At 52.5% G+C, this 17,019-nt stretch overlaps 1 protein-coding gene across 1 annotated transcript in view; it reads right to left on the bottom strand.

The window, feature by feature from the left end:
* Window positions 1-17,019, bottom strand: part of GRIN2A (glutamate ionotropic receptor NMDA type subunit 2A) — a 53,602-nt gene that overhangs the window by 8,971 nt on the left and 27,612 nt on the right. Inside the window, exons 2-7 of the mRNA XM_015812009.2 lie at window positions 11,295-11,887; window positions 5,055-5,169; window positions 2,275-2,480; window positions 1,633-1,801; window positions 1,371-1,524; window positions 454-579 (exon numbers count right to left, since the gene is read on the bottom strand). Coding sequence (XP_015667495.2) covers window positions 454-579; window positions 1,371-1,524; window positions 1,633-1,801; window positions 2,275-2,480; window positions 5,055-5,169; window positions 11,295-11,887 — 1,363 coding nt within the window. The remainder of the gene's footprint in view (window positions 1-453; window positions 580-1,370; window positions 1,525-1,632; window positions 1,802-2,274; window positions 2,481-5,054; window positions 5,170-11,294; window positions 11,888-17,019) is intronic.

The raw sequence follows: 17,019 nt of genomic DNA, 5'->3' as shown, positions 1-17,019 counted from the left end.
GCTGATGAGGCCCCGTGCCCACAAGGCACCGGCCTGCCTCCCCCAAAAAGCTACTCCAAGGGTCAGCAGGCAGGAAGAGGGCAGCTGGGCTCGGGCCAGAAGTCCATCCCCTCCAGACTGTTCTTGAATCTGGAGGATCCACTAAATACCCACGACTCCTTTTCTTCCTGGCCCAAAGACAGAGATCCTGCCACTTCCAAACACTGCTGTGACAGGGCTGGCACAGCGCACGGTGAAGGATGTCGGGAAGACCCGCCCCAGCCTCCCACATGGGGCACACCTTTCCCAGCCCCCCCCCAAAAGGCCAGGTCGGGCAGAGTCCCCGAGTGACCCATGGGGAGAGAGGCTGACCTGGGTCGCCTCCCGTGGCTGCTTCCCCTGGTTGAAGGGGGCGCAGAGGGGCAGCGCCCACTGGCTGAACAAGGACTCTTGGGGGGGGCAGAAATGCACTACCTTTCCCCTGGGCCAGGTTGCGGTTGTAGCCCACCGGGCTGAAGTACTCGAAGACAAAGACGGCGATGGCTGACACGACCAGCAACATGACGAACATCATCACCCAGACAGACGCGCTGAAGGGCTCTGGAACGAGAAGCGCGCCCGGTGGAGCAGCCTGTCTGCAGCAGGAACAATGATGCGAGACCCCCAGCTGCCAACCTCCCTCCTCCCCACCCCCACCAGCCCCTGTCCCCTCCCTTGCCTTGCTGGAGGGGGGTCCCTCCGCACAAGCCAAGTTGCAGCTGCTCATCTCTCAACACAACCATGTTTGCTGAGCCGCAATGCAGGTTGGTGAGCGGCAAACATGGGGGCAAAAGCTCCGGTGGGCCCAGAAGGCCAATGCAGCCGGAGGCATCCGCCCCTCCCTCCCTGCCAAGCAACTTCGGGGAAGGGGCTGCTGGGCTCAGCGGCAGGTCCACAAGCCCACCACGGGGCGCCTGTGATCAGAGCAGGGAGAAAGAGGCGGGTGGTTTGCTGGCTCAGAGGCTACGTCGTTAGGACGCCTCTGAACGGAGGTTCTCTGCCCAAGTTCAGCCTGGGGCAGGCAAGGCTGACCTAGAGAAAGGAACCGAGCAACCCAGCTCCTCTACCTCTGTGGCCTCTCCTGTAGGAAGGAGCTGGGCCTGTGGAGCTCACGGAGATGCCAGTGGAAAGTGGGGCTCCACCCTGAGGCTGAGCAGAGCCTGAGCAAAGCACCTGGGTTCCAAAAACCAGCCCTGAAGAGAAGGAAAACCCTGCTTCATTGGGCCCGAGGGAGGGAGGGAGGGAGGGAGGGAGGGAAGGAAGGAAGGAAGGAAGGAAGGAAGGAAGGAAGGAAGGAAGGAAGGAAGGAAGGAAGGAAGGAAGGAAGGAAGGAAGGAAGGAAGGAAACTCACCTAAAAAAGCAGAGGGAGAAACGGTGCCGTTGCTCCGGGAGACCATGACGCTGATCCCAGTTTCCACAAAGGGCACCGAAAAATCGACCACCTCTGAGCGCTCGCCATTGATGGTGAGGGACCCAACCGCCATCACGGCTTGCTTCTTGACCACCTGTTGGCAAAGAGAGAAGAGGGGACGGGGGAAGCTGTAGCTCACGCCCAGGAAAAAGTAGGGAGAGTTTGGCCGAGTGGAGAGAGCTGTTTGAGCCGCAGAACTCACCTCCCCGATCATCCCATTCCACTCGTTGTTGATCTTTTTCCCGTGCTTCCCGTTGATCACAAGATAGAGGTCGTAGGTGAACTGGATGGTCCTCGAGAGCTTCTTCAGGATGTCAATGCAAAACCCTTTGCAACATTTCTTCAGGTTCTTTCCTTCTTTGGTGATGTTGCTGAGGAGACAAGCACAAAGATCATCCTTTCTTTCTTTCTTTCTTCTTCTCTCCCTCCCTCCCTCCCTCTCCATTCCTTCCTTTAGCTGTGAAGGAGGAAGAAAGCATGTAGAACAACAGCTTTTGCTGCAAACCCAGGTGGGCGGCAACTCTTGGTCAGCTTTGACCGGCCTTGACAGCCTAAGGAGGCCACCCCCAGGAAATTAAAAGGAAATTGAAAAAGCTTCCTGAAAAAGGCCCTTCCGACTCCTGCCAAGGGATGCCACGGACCTGCCACGGAGCCATGGAAAGGCCAGCCTTCGCCTTGTAAGAGGGATAGGGGATCCTCCACTGAGGGGGAAGGGCACCCCCACATCTAAATAAAGGGCAAAGGGCTGAATCTGCAACCTGGGCCCCCGCCTGCTTCTCGAGACCTTCCCTGGGAAAGGGAGGGGCTTCGGGCTCAGCAAGGGCCAGAGACCCCCTGGGCTTACTTGATGACGACGTATTTCCGGCAAGGCACCGTGTTCTTCACACAGGTCTCCGTCAAAGGGTCCATGTCTTCCACGATGACGAAGGGAGCCTCCTCCAAGGTGACGATGCTGAGGTGGTTGTAGTCTGGGACGCTGTCGTTGAAAGAGTTGAACCGGGGCCACACGGAGTATTTGTGCGTCAGCGTCTGGTTCTCCCATTCGCCCACCTGAGGAGCCAGCACAGGCAGGTGAGCACAGGTGGGCACAGCTGAGTGGCAGCCACACTTCCAGGGAGAAAAAAGGAAGGGGCGGGACATTGGAGTTGGGGGGGTGTTGGGGGGGCAGAAGGTCCCTTAGGATCCTGGGGTTGTTTGTCCCTGGGTTTTGTTTAAGATCTGTATTTTATCATCCTTGCAGCTGCTGCTTTGCAGAAAAAAGAAATTTTTGAGCATTTTCCGCAAGGAACAAGCCTGGATAGTTTGTGCTGCCTTGCAGGATTGCCCAGGACTGGTGCTCAGTCTACTGATATCTGTCCACAAGATGCATCCAGATTCATTTCCTCATTTATTATGCTGGGATAATCCCCCTTTCATTCACGACACGTCCCTTCGAGGTCAGTCGGGTCTATTCGGCCAGGGAGGGCCCCGACCACCTTCCCTGCCAGCCCCACCTCTTCAGCTTAATAGCACCAGGAATTGTGATGCCTCTGAATTAAGGCGTCTGACCTTATGCTGCCCTGATGGAAAATCTTGACATTCTCTCCAGGCCCAAACGGCCCTTGAGCACGGCCAGGAGCCATGGCCAAGCTGGGGAAAGAGCCGGAGGAGGGGGGGGAACACAGAAGCGCCCCGCTTCCCTGCCTGCTGCCCTCCTCCCCTCCTGGTTACAGCCACAAATCCAGCTAAAAACGGGGGCTGCTTTTTTTTACAGGTTGTGGCGGCGCAGGCAGCAGGCTGCAGGGGAGAATTCTCTGAAGTGCTCAGGTATCGACCAGAAATTCTTGCTGGAGTCAGGGCCACCATCAAGACATCAGTGTCTCTCCAGGACAAAATGCTCACAGCTTTAAATCCAGTAACCTCAGATGACAATTTGGGTCTGTTTGCTTGGCTGCCCAGCCAGAAACTCTGACCCAGACGGACCCCTACAGGTCTCCAGTTTGCAATATGCAAGTAGATATATATACACACACACATACACACATAAATACACACAAACAAACAAACACACACACACACACATTTGACAATGCCACGTGTTCAAGAACAGAAGCCTGAGGTGGTATGGGGCTACAGCAGGAGGCAAGAGGTTGCACACACCCACCCAACCTTCCTTGTTATGGAGCTTCAGAATAATCCATCACACATCCAGACACACTTCAAATAGCCAGGAAACATTTCCACCAGCTCCGGCATTCAAATAAGTATTAATCATAATTAAATGGCAATGTTTAGTCAATGCATTGTTTAGTAGGCAAAAAAGCTAGACAATGTGTTTCCTACTAAACCACATGCAGCATTTATTTTAATTGCTTTTCGGCGAAGGCGCGCAATAGCTACAAATGGCTGCTTCCAGCTGCAGAAAGACCATTTTTGGGAGGGCTCTTTAAAAATGATCTTTGCAATTCTTTTACCTATATGTAGATGTGCTTTTTTTTTTTTACGGTGCACCCTTGTTCTGCTCCACTGGAAGAAAATTAGATATGAAATCGTCAGAAAGTAAGAAGGGGGCAGAGGGTGGAGGGAAGGGCCTTGCAGGAGGGAAGGCGCAGCCTCTGTGGGGAATTGGCCAGGAAAGGGGGATCTGAGTCCAGGCCATGGATGCAACGCGAGTGAAAATCTCAGACAAGCCCCTCCTTAGTTCACATAAAGAAAAGGGGAGGCAGGGGGAAAGGCATTCAGGGAAGTAAGATTCTCTTACTATAGCTTTACAATAAGAGTAGCTACATAGCATTGGTTTCTTAGCCTGGTCTACCATGTAGGCCTGGCATTACTTTACACCAGAGCAGGTATTCTTCACCTACACAGGAGGGTCCCCAATTTCAAGAGACCTTCTATTTGAAAAGTTTGCCAACCCTACGCAAGATTAAAGATGAAGAACCCTAAAAAGAGATGGCTTTTCCCCACTAGTGTGAGGTGTATCCCGCTTCTATTTAAACTAATTCTCCAGGCAGGGAAGTAAGCCTGCATCAACCTGATGCCCATTGGCACCCCCTTTTTTTTAAACCCATTCCCGGGGTTAGGACTAGCCTAGCTTCCCTAAACCAATCCAGCCCCATCTGACCTGATTAGTCAGATTTCTCCCAGGTGGGAGGCAGTGGAAGCCTTGGACCCTCTGAGCTCTTTGAAAAGAAGGGTCTGGAAGCTGCAGCCCAAGCCCACCTGCCACCACTGAGCCAGGGGGCTTCAGAAGTCCTCTGCACAGCTGGCTGGTTGGAGATCCGGTCTCGCTCTCCCTGTGTCAGCACTGCGGACTCTGCCTTCCAGCAGCTCTGCAGGATCACAGATCCCATGAGCTTTTCCTGTCCCTCGTGGTTCCATTTCGGGGCTCTCTGGCTGTCCAAAAGGAGGGTCTGCCTCTCCCGAGAAAGAGAGGAGCGTTTTAGGTATAACTGCAGCTTTTAATCAAGCATTTGCCACACCAACAGCCCTTGGGAGGGAAAAGGCACACCTGAACAAAGGAAGCAAACTTTGAAGCCAGCTGCACACACAAACACAAACACAAACACTTGTTGCCTGAGTGAAAGTGCTGGCCATCCCCTCCTCTCTGCCTGACCCAGCCCTCCCCTGGTGGACGTGGGTTACCTTCTCCCAGGCCCGGGTCTGGTTGAGGACGATGACCACGAGCCGCGGCTGTGCTTGGTAGCCGTCCGTAGTGAAGGATAAGTCTCGGCCTTTCCAGGTCACGTTCATCATAAATCTTGAAAGAAAGGAAATGTTCAAAGAGAAATTAATGAGCTGTCCAGCTGTTAATGAGCAAGCTAATTCAGTCACTGGATTAACTCTGATGAAACATATGCTATAAATCCTCTCTTTGTTGTGAAAAATCCATTTTTTAGGAGCCGGGATCCAACCCATCGTGCGGATGCCTGGCAATTAGTCCCACTCAGAGGGCAGCGACATTTACTTCCCATCCAAGGGTGGACCTAGAAGCGACAAGGGGGATTTTATGGCCGAAGACGCGAAGGAGCTGGGAGACCCTGGCTGGAAGAGGGGCCAAGCTTTAGATGCCCAGGAAGGAAAGGCTGCAGTCGTCCTTAGGTGACCAGCAGCTCGGCCCCGTTTATCCCTTTGCTGTCTGGGCACCTTTAGGGCTGGGCGTGAGAGTCCCTGATGGGCAGCAACTGCCTTTGGCCAATAGCCAGAGGAACTCCAGAGCCAGATCTTAGGTCCAACCTGCGGCATTTCCAGGTAGGGCTGGCAAACCGAAGTCCACTTTTAAGTGGACTTTTAAGAAGGGGTGAATTCCCCCAAAAACATCCTTTCAAAGGAAAAAAAAATCTAGTGGGACGCAGTGGCTGGGCAGCTGACTTGGCCCAAGGCTGCTGGGTCCCCTTTGAGGGCTGCAAGGCGGGGAGGCTGCTGGAGAGTTGGCCACACAGACACGCTCAGCCTGTCTTGGGGAGGGACATCCGATAGGCGGACTGAATCATTTAGAAAAAAAGGCTAGCCTTGCTCATAAATCCTTAATGCAATTATTAGAAGGGGGCTTATTTCAGAGGCAGTTGGGCAACGCAAGGGGGACACCTTGTGGCCAGCTATGAAAATAGTGGGAAAAACGGGACTGGAGGGGGGGAGGGAGGGGGGGAGGAGGAGTCCGCTCCAGCCCATGCCAGCTTGTTGGCTGGAAACCGGCCGTCCTGCCGAGGCTCGGCCAGAGCCCTCCCTGGAAGGCAGAGAGTGCAGCCTGCAAACGCTCGGCCCAATTCCAGGGTCCGGTCTGGCCTTCAGGTGCTGGGGGACTGCATCTGCCACCAGAACCCGTGAAAAATGATCGTCCCGGGGATAAAATACGCAACAAGATAAAATAAGGACAGGAGAAATGTGGGAATGAGGCCACTGCAGTGAAACCTCACCTTTGGAGCACCAGCCTGAAAGCCCCACTCGGGCAGGGCAGTCGACACACTACATTACAGCTGCGTGTGGCTGTGTGCAATACACTCTGGTGCAGGGTGCACGTCACAACGATCACCCTCACAATTATTGCCACGGCAGTCAAGATGCAAGCGAGAAATTCTACGTGAACACCACTTACTGTCGCTGGAGGGGCAGAAGGTTTGAGAGGCTAAGCCTCCTCTAGAGGAATCCCGCTGCCCGCCCCCCTCCTGGAGCCCACTGGAGGACTGCAGCGGGCGAAGGGCGGCTGGATCACGAGACGCATGCGATAAACTGGGCGTGCTGGATTGCACGATCCCATCTGGATTACTGCAACACGCTCGAACTGGGGAGGCCCCAGAAGCGGCAACCGATGCAGAATGCAGCAGACTAGGCTGCCAGCCAGCCTGAAAGCAGGTGGATCCCACAATTCCTGCCTCAAAAGGTCTGCAGGGGTCTTACACCTGTCTCACACCTGCAAGAAGGCTCTGCTGCTTTGCTCCCAGGATGCGGAACACACAAATACACACCCACATTCACAGGCATTGCCTGCTCCTTCCCCCTTCACTCTGCAAAGACGCATCTCTTCTACCAGGCATTTAACACTCAATTGATTTTAATCATCACTTTAATTCATGCTTTTAACTTCTAACCATTTCCTTACATCCTGAGCACTTGCCGAGTGGAAAGGAAAGTGGGACAAAACCGATCCGGATGAAGCAACGAGCCTAACCTGGGGGGGGCATCCATGCCCATCGGGGCTCCACACCACCCTTGATTCAGGAATGCACGTTGAGAAAGAGGAATTATGCAAATCTCTGTCAGTGGCATTAAGAATACATTGGCGAGGAAAAACCCAAACACCAGAAGGGAAAATATTTCCAGGTTCCACCATTTGTGCAGGATGTCTTCCACCAGGCCTGCCTGTTCCGGTCCAAATATTCCTCCTCTTCGTAATGGGGGAAAAATACCCAAGCATCATCATCACCTTACTTGCAAACCACCAGCCCTGCTCTTGGAGGCCAGCCAAAGGCCTGAAGCCGGACAGCTGGGAGAAGAAACGGCCTCTGGCTGTTCAGCTGGCAACCTCAGAGCGGTTTTGGTGGCTGGACTCTGGCGGCTGCTGCTGCCCCTAACAAGTCCTCCGCTCCCGAAGGCTGCCCTCTCCCCCCTTTCTGCTCCCTGCCAGCTAGGAGGGCAGCGCAAGAGGCAGAGCCAGGGCCCCTGAGCCCAGCTCCCCCTGGAGTAGACCGGTCCCTCCCCAGGGTTGCTACAGAGATCCAGCTGGTTTCTCATACGGGGGGGCAATCGGTCATCTCCCTGTCAGGCCTTCACCCCTGCCAACTGAGGGGGTGACAGGATTGTCCCCTCTTCTGGAATACATATACGGCTCTCGTGACTAACAGGCAGCAAAGCAGAGAGGAAGAAGATGAAGTCACACCCCTCGTTTCTGTTCCTCCTCCTTCACCCCAAAAGGAGGGGAGGGATTAATTAATTAATGCCCTGGTGTGAACTGGGAAGGAAGGCCAAGCAGCTTCCCTCACTCCCTCCTCTCCTTATTCACCCCCCCCCCAATCTGGTCTACATTTCCCCCAGATTACAATGCTCCCTAATTTTACGCCAGTCCTCTCAACCCTCCAAGCCTCAACTCAAAGCTCCCAATCAAGGAAATGGGCTATAGCTTCAGAGAGCAGCTGCAGAGCAACTTTGCCATAATGGATGGCTTCAACTTATAATTTCAGTTTGGTCCACCACCGATATGCAGCCTTATTGGCATCCGCTTCTTGGCTTTTCAATCAGTGGAATGTAGCAATGTCAGATTAAATCAATGCAAGGGATATCTAGGCCAAGAGTCATGAGGAAGGAGCGTTTCTGAGCAACACTCAAGAATTGGGTGTCTAAGGAGGAGTCCCTGATTCCAGCTTTAAGATCTCAGACAGTAGGAAACAGGATCTTCCAATAATGTGATTATCACTCTCTTTTTCCCTTCCATTGGTCTTGAAAACAGACAGACAGACAGACAGACAGACAGACAGACAGACAGACAGACAGACAGACAGACAGACATGATGAATGGATGGGTGAATAGACAGACAGACAGACAGAGACACCCTGGTTCTTCCAGAATAATTTAATTATTGAATAATATTATTCAATCTGCACACACACCCCTTTTCTGCCCATCAACTGATCTCAAAAGCCAAGGAGCATTTGGACCTATTTAGTAGCTGGGTGGGGGACACCAGAAAATCCCAACAGCTTAGAGTAGGAAATTGGAAAAGCCTAGATGTCTGCAGCAAACCGTCCCCATGCTGTTGCTAAGGTCTCAGCTCTACTCAAGAGAAACCTTTTTTTAAACAAAACAACACAAAAGAAACTTCTGTTGTTGGTCTCTCCTCACACAACCCTTATTGCCCTCATTCCCCAGTGGGACAAGTCGCCGCAGCCAACTCACACAGCCAACTAACTGTGGGACAACCTGCCACAGGACAATTTAACAATTCAATTTAATTATTTAAAATAAATAAATTATTTTAATTTTTGTCATTCACATTTCATTCTGTCCCTCCTTTTGCATCCTTTCTTCAATGATTCTATTCCACCATGTGATATTTGTATAACTCTTGTCCTGTGGCAAGTTGGCCGTGGTGAATGCCCTGCGCTGGAAGACTCAACCCCCTTCCGCCCTCTGGATCTCTCCTGGCCCCCTCCCATTTCTCTGCCCTTAATTCAGAACTTCCTCCCCTTCCAAAGTCTTTGGAAGCTCCCAGATAATTTAGGACTCAGAAGCTGGTGCCTTAAGCCCCTAGCCGAGCGAGAGCAGAGCAGAGGAGTCAACCCACCCTCTTCCTGGCTGTGGCTTCTGGGCTCCCTGCCTGCCTTCCTGGGCTTTTAGGCTGCAGGGGGTGTCTGACAGTACAATCTGCAAACGGGATAATCTTCCATTTAAAGGAGGTGCTTTGTGCGTAAAGGGCTGTGCAGGCTGGTAACAGTTAATAAGGGCAGCAGCATCCCAGGAATGACAAGCAGCTGCTTCAGCATCTCTCTCTTGCAAGGCCGGCCATGGCTTCAATGGGCACAGAAAAAAATGCTGCATTGACAGCAGCAAGAACAGGATGGAGTGGGGCTCAGAGGGACGTGGTGGCCCTGGGGCTTTCAGAACCCCCTTAAGCAGGATTGGGGTGGGGTCAAGTGACATCACCCAAGTCTATAAGCATCCTTCTTCCGCCTGCAGGCCTTCACGCTCCAAAACTAAAGTTGGGTGGGGTGACAAGGCGAGACAACCGTGTGACTCTGAGGGCCATCAGGGAGGGTGGAGGAGCTGGCCAAGGAGCACCCAGCGTGGCTCCTGAGGGAGAAACGGCAGCTGCGTCAGGGGATTCTGCTGCTGCTGGCAGCACCAAGGACAGCCCCCCACTGAGCTGCCTTCCTTCTTGATGGCTGCTAACCAGAGCTGGAGAAGACCTCAAGAAGTGGCCAGATTGGGACAGTGTTAGGAATGGGCTGGGAGTCCAGCCAGGGACTCCCCACCCTTAGAACAGAAGGATGTGATCGTGGCGATAGAAGCCAATCCCAGCTTCACTCAAGACGGGTCTTTCATGGAAGACGGGAGCCCCTGCACAGGAGGAAAGATTCAGATTTCCCTGACTTCTAAAGTGATTCTCTGGCCTTCTGGCTGCAAAACTATCAGTGCCAGTCCATGGGTGATTGTATCCATATTCATGATTTGTGTTGCCAAAAGCGGACAACATTTGAGAAAAGTATGATCAATATCCGGCCCTCTGCAGAGATGAAGGCGAGGGGCTGCTGAGAGGTTCCCCCTGAGAAAAGGGGAGAGGGGTTTAGGAGGATAGGGACCTGCATCAGCACAAACACCGCGAAGACAGCCGTTCGTCAAACAATTGTTCCTCCATGTTTATTTCGTATCTGCAGAGACATTTTCCCTTCTGGATGGGCCACTTCTGGGCTTCATCTACAACCACAAAGAAGATCCCCAACATCAAGAGGGAAAAAAGTCACTGGCCATTAAAAAAGGAAATATACAAATAACGACAACTCTGTCCCCATAACAGTTTTAGTAATGAGAACTGTTTTTCCAACATGCTTCTTATTTGTATTCAGGTTACAACAGCCAAGGTTGGTGGCTACATCTCCAGGATTCCGGCGGGATGGCTTCTGAATATTAATATGACCCTTCTCGGATCTAAGCCCTCCCCTTCTTAAAGCCACCCTCCTTTCAAGGTCAGTTCTCCTTGCTCCACTGAGACAGCCTGGCCAAAGAGCCCTGAGCTCTGGTACCTACTCATGCCGCTTAATGTGATGTTTTCAGCCTGGAGCTGCTGGCAAAGACAGACAGTTCGGCGTCTGTGGAGGGTTTAGGGCATGAGTACTGACCAAGACAAATGGGCAAGGGGGTGGGCCCCACCCCCAGAAAGACGGCGTGTGCTGGCTGGGACAGACAGCAAAGGTCAGTTCAAAGCAATTGATCCAAGTGAGGCCACCCTTCCTGCATCCAGTGACATCACCAGCTACAGGGTCATCTCCTCCTGGCTCAAGGCCTAACAAATGAAATCTGGGTTTTCAGCAACATGCAGATGAGACAAGCAGCCTGAATTTACTCTGCTTGCCAGTGTCTGACGGGCTCAAAGTCCCTGGGAAGAAGGAGCTGCCCACAGCCACCCCAGCTCTCTTGAACCAGCTGTGAACCACCACCAGGTTCTTCAGGATCTTTCCTGGCCAAATTAACCAGTCTAATTGGGTTAGTTCCCTTCCTCCCTACTGCAGCCAATATCAGACCGGGCTGACCCGCAAGGCCACTGGAGGCCTTCTCCAAATGCTTCCCTAGATGGATGAAGCATGTTCCGAGTTGACACAGAAAAAGCTTTGCTCAACCTCTCAAAAACTGATTGTTTTATTTTCCAGGGCTTTAAAGAACAAAGGAAGCCTTACTTGTGAAGCATGTGAGATGGGCGTTCGTCGTACTCTGACTGCCCGTAGCAACTGGTCTTCGCCTCAGGGATGAAGGAATATTTTTCCAGCATGGCTGCAGCGGCCGTTGTAATAATCCCAAGGCCGTCCCGGATCCGAGCATCCAAACTGTAGTCCCATCCATCATAGGCCACTGAAATCAGCCCCGAAGGAAAAGTGTCAGGTGGGGTTTCCATGTTCCCACTGACCAAGCTGGGGACAATCCAGAAAAAGTCATAGCCCGTCAGGCCTAGGGAACGGGCTTCATCCAGGATGTATGTGGCCTCGTCTGTAGAGCAATAGAGCAGGATGACCGAAGAATGGATCTTCTTCAGCTGAATTGTGGACTTGGCATCTCCAACAGCCGCATCGAGGGTGACCACGTTTTGCATGTCCCAGCCCACAAAACTGTTTTCCACGGTGTACTTGACGAAGCCAATGAAGTCCCGGTAGCCGGGGAAAGTGCTGGTCACCAAGGAGAATATGTGCCAGTCGTAGTATTGCATGAACTTCAGCATGATGATGGCCTCCTGTTGGATGGAAGCCCCAAACTGGAAAAAGGTAGACATCTCATCCTGCAAAGGGCAAGAAAGAACAGAAAGGTAGCTTCATGTTAGACTGGAGGAGAAGTGGGGCTCCTCGCGGTCCCTCTGCTCCTTCCAGGATTAAAGTCAGCAAGGGGAGACCTTTCACTTGAGGGGCTGGCTGGCTTGTGACCCTGAAAGCTGCTTCTTCCCACGTACTTCTCTGCCCTCTGTGGCCTGGCAAGCTGTCCTGGGTCACACAAGTCCCTTGGCTCAGCTCTCCACCTCTACTCATGAGTATGTCTTCCCATTTAGGATTTTTGGTGGGCGAGACAGCCCTGCCAACAATTACACAAGCCCCTTCTACTCTCTCGACCTGAATGGCCAGTTCCCACGTAGACATTGTTGCTGGATTAACCCCACAAAAAGAAGATTTCTCAAGGAAAAAGCAAACACATCCAACTGTTAGTCACCAAGCCTAATTATGCATGTAGAGAAATCAAGAAAAAAACTATGTGAAGCCAGTCCTTCATAATTATTCATAACTACATTTGTTCCAGCTAAAACTCTGTAGAATCTGGTGGGCAAATGGACGAATCAAGCAGCCACCAGAGGACCTGATCTTCTGGTTAACCTTCCACGTCCATCATCACCTGAAAAGGCCCTTCACCCCCAACTCCCCTCATCTGCTTTTATCCCTGCGCATTTCATGGGTGGGACAAGAAGGCCAAGTTCATTTATCCAAGGCCTTTGCCATTTCTGCACCAACAATGTGAAACTTTAAAATGATAAGAGTCACTTCCACAGTGGGCAATTCATCTCCTGTAAACAGCCTAACCCCTAAATAAGTCATCCCTGTCTTGCTAGCCAACATCGTGTCCAAATCACCACAAATGGCCAAGAACAGGTTGTGGGGCCATCATGTAAACAACCGTGAAAAAGAGGATTTCGCTGCAGTGAGCTGACCCCCCTCCCTGGAGGGAAAGTGACGGAGTTTAGATCTTCAGAGTTGTGGTGAATCCCAGAGGCCTCCAAGGTAGGGCAGTGTTGGCAGGCCACATCCTGAGAAGGGGAAACTGAGGCTCAGGTGGCCCTTTGCAAACCCACCTAGTGAGGGCACAGGGGAGATCAGAGACTTTCTTTCCCACCGCAAGGGTTTCCACCTGTTCCTAGGTAAGCTGCTACCTTACCTGCCCTTACCTGCAAGTATCACGCCACAAGATCATTGAAAGGGAACTGGGCCACCTCCCAGCCCCCCTTTGTCCCCTTATCGTATCCCAATCTAGTGCGTCCTTTGCCACGAGTGGAAATTCTGGGGGCTCCTGCCCAAAATCCCAGCGGCAGGACCCCATGCCCAAGCAAGAATCAGACCATTAGAAAAAGAGCCCATTTCTCCTTGCTTGGTCAGACTGGGAGGAGAAGCCCGATTCCTCCAGGATTTAGCAAAGAACGGAGGTGGTGCAGCAAGATCCTGCTATCTTCAGCCCACCTCAGCCACTTGATCCCCATCACTACTAATGACCAGGGATCGGAACCGGAACCACCCATGAATGGTCTCCAGCAGAAGCTTCACTGCTTGTCCCCCCCCACCCCGGTGACAAGAATCTCGCCAGGCTGACCGCCTGCCCTTCGGAGCGGCCAGATAAGGCTGCAGGGGTTCTGGGGGAGATCACCACTCTGGACACACCGTCCTCCAAGCACTCGTGTTCGCACCGCCAGCATCTGGTGGCCACCAGCGGCCGAAAACAAGGATTAGAGGAAAACCGAGCGGCTGCAAGACGTGGGGGAGGGGGGGTCGAGAAAATGCTGTTCTCAGCAGAAAGGAAGGGCATCACCCAACGCTCAGAACCCATTAATACCTCCATTAATAAGCACCACCGCCACTGAGGTGGTTTTATTGGACGTGCCGCTGTAAACCTGAAAATGGGATGGTTCTGGCTTCTGCGCATGAAGCTCACGAAACAAGACATTTCACTGGAACACAATACGAGAGCAGCTTACACACACACACACACCCAAAATAAATTAGATTTTTGTTTTTTCCCTCATCAAGCAGGTGTGCGTTAAGCTTTAATTGGCACTCGCCTTCAGGGTTTTCTGTTCTGGAACCTTCTTTGCGATTTACAGGACAGAAACTGCAGTGCCCAATTTTGCCTTAAAATAATAAAATGGGAAGGCAGGCCGGCTCCTGGGCTCACCCCCCTTGCAAGGACCAGAAGGGCAGAGATGGGAGGGGGCAACTCAACAGAGCAAATGGGGGCTTTTCAGGAAGGGGCAGGTGCGCTAGAGCGGGTTCCCAAAGCTGAGAGGCAAAAGCAGCACACATATGGCAAGGAGGGGGGCAAGAGAGCGTTCTGGCATTCACACAACCTCTTGGCCAACGGGGCTTCAGATGAGCCCTTTTTCTTCTCCTGAATCAGAGGCGTCTGCAGGCTCAAGGCTTTGCTTGTAGCCGGCTGGGGGACGTGTGTCCTGTGGACACCCTCCAGGAACGCAGAGAGGAGCATCCTCAGGCTGGCAGGCCAAGCAAGATAGGCTGCAGGGAGAGAGACGGCACTGCCGGAGGAAGCGGAAGGCAGGTGGCTGTGGGGGGCTCACAAATCTGGTTATTTTATAAGGAAAAAATGTTGCAGAACAAGTTAATCCCTAACCAGATTCCAGCAATGAAGCATTAATCTCCTGCAACATCAGCACCCTCTACTGCCAGGGCAGCTGGAGACCTGGTGGTCCAACCGGCATTCCTTGCCACGGTCTGCTGGAAGCTGATGTTCAGCAACACCTGGCTGGCCACCAGCCCCTCCTTGCCTTCCAGTACAAGCCAGTATGTGAAAGGTGTCCCTAGGCTGCGGTGCCAGCTCCCTGATGATTGAAGGCCAAACCCTTTAACTCAGGGAGGTCCAACCTTGGCAACTTTAAGACCTGTGGACTTCAACCCCCGGAATTCCCCAGCCAGCCATGACCCTTCTGCTCTCCCTGGATAGCCCTGGATCAGGAACCGGCATTGGGGAACCTGCTCTTAAGAGATTCTCCTAAGTAAGTCCTGCTATTATGACTGTTGATTGCCACTGAGGGCTACCAGGTCAAATCACAGCCCAGGACCTTCCCTTGCAGATCAGCCTCTCCCGAATAATCAATTCTTGCTGATTTATCCTTTGGAGGAAAAAAAAAAAGCTTGCAGGTGGAACAATTTGGAAGAAAAATGGTGGTGCTGAAACAGAGCTGATCTCTCAAAGGGCTTGAGAGTCTGAATTCCACGTTCCCTCTTGGAGATCTTGGTCCCCTCCGCACGCCGGGGAACTTTTCTGTCCACGGTCCCCTCCTCCTGGTCCCTGCGTTTACAAAAACCCAGGTGTTCCTCTCACCTCTCCTGGCAGGCCCAACCTTGCCCTGCAATTTATGTGTTTCTAAGAATTCTGCAGAGCTGGGAGGTGTAATTTCCTCTGGCTGCTGATAAGTAGGCAGATGGCACTCTCCCCCGAATTCCCCTTGGAGAAAACTTTGATTACTATTTCGCTGCTTTCTGCCTACTCTCCCTTCCAAACAATGGATGGGCTTGTCTCCTCTGGAAAGCCAAGCAGACTAATTACAGGCAGCCAAATGGATTAACCAAATTGGGGAGTGACTGAGTAAACAGGGGACTTTCCAAAAAAATGTTGTCATTTTTCTCTCCCACAAGCACACCCTTGGCTTGGTTGTGCTGCAAAAGAGCTGGGCCACCCAGAGCCATTTCTCGTCCTGAGGCCTCGTTGGCTGAGCTTTTGGGTCAGAACTGGAAAGGTCCTTCCCAAAGTGGCCATAGAGATGCCAGCAGCTCAGACTGGTCCAGCCCAGAGGTCCCATCAGGGCCCTGTGAGATGTACTAGGGCTCAGCTCTTCCAGAGCCCTCAGCTGGATAGAGAGGTGGACACTGGAGGGGCTGGGAGAGAGACACAGAGAGAGAGAGATGATGGTGGCGATGAGGTTGAGGATGGAGATGGTGAAGATGGCAAATGGAAATATATATATGTGGAAACTTTTGCTTGGAAGGCAGAACACAAACCCTCCCAGTTTTCCACTGCTTTGTTTTCTGGAGGTGGGCTAAGATTCTCCATCTCGGTGAATTTGGTGGGGAATCTCTCCTTCCTTGAAGATTCCTCACCACTGGATGCAGAGCTTCAAGTTTCCATCAAGGCCCCATCAAGGAAGATGCTCCTCGCTCCCTCTAAACGGGAAAATAGGGCGCAGCCTGGAAATCAAAACTTTCTCAGATATTGAAAATAGATGAGCCTAGCCCTCTTTCAAAAACAAAATGAAAGCACTTTGCCCTCAAAAGAATAATTCTTGCAGATTCAGCGCCTCGTGGAAGGAACGCCACACTTTCCATACCTAATTGTGCTCAGCTGGGTCTGAGAGACTTTCATCTTAGATTTGCTCAGTTTGATGTTGACTCATGCGCCAGGCAGGATTCAGAAGTCACGCCATGCTTGTTAAGCGAGGGCAGGAGTGAAGGGAGGCATCAAAACTCTTCAGGTTGCATAAACATCATCGCCAGCCGTCCAGCTACCTGATTTGTAGATAGCAAAACGAAAGCCCTTCCATGATTTTCAGGGGGAAACCGAGGGGCAGGGAGCACTGGCGGCAATGAAACCAAACGGGGGGCCTGCCCAGGATGGCTTTGGTGTTGAGGTCACCTCACCTGCACATCTGACGAAAGCCAGGAGGCTCCTGAGGGAGGAGATCCGCCACTCCACAGCCTGAACTCAGGGGGGGTCTGGGGGGGCAGGAAAGGCAAGCCCTTCGGAGAGGAAGTGCCCTCACTGGCCGAGCAAGGCCCCGGACACGGAAGAATGGGGGGATCTGCAGAAGAGGACCATTTGAGCTCCTCTTCACCCCCAGGAGCCGGCCTACCTTGCCAGGGTCTGCAAAGCTAGAAGAATCGGTGTTCAGACTTTGTGCTTCCGAAGCAAACTCTCCATCTTTAGCCGTTATGGCCTCAGAAGCTGAAGCAGAGCAGGGATTCCGTCCTGCTGAAGACAGCCCCACTTGAAACTGCACAGATGACGGGACAATCGCAAGAGCAGAAGGGAAGAGCGAGAGGGGACGGAGCAGACAGGAGCTGCTTTGAAGCTTTCCCTCCAGAGGGGCATTTCTGCATGTTTTTTTTTTATCTCAAAAGTAAATGACTCCTCTTTGCCCCCCCCTGC

Source organism: Protobothrops mucrosquamatus, unplaced genomic scaffold (genome assembly GCF_001527695.2).
Source record: "Protobothrops mucrosquamatus isolate PMUCROS unplaced genomic scaffold, P.Mucros_1.0 scaffold60, whole genome shotgun sequence".
Classification (NCBI taxonomy): Eukaryota; Metazoa; Chordata; class Lepidosauria; order Squamata; family Viperidae; genus Protobothrops; species Protobothrops mucrosquamatus.
This window is presented reverse-complemented; position numbering and strand designations above follow the sequence as displayed.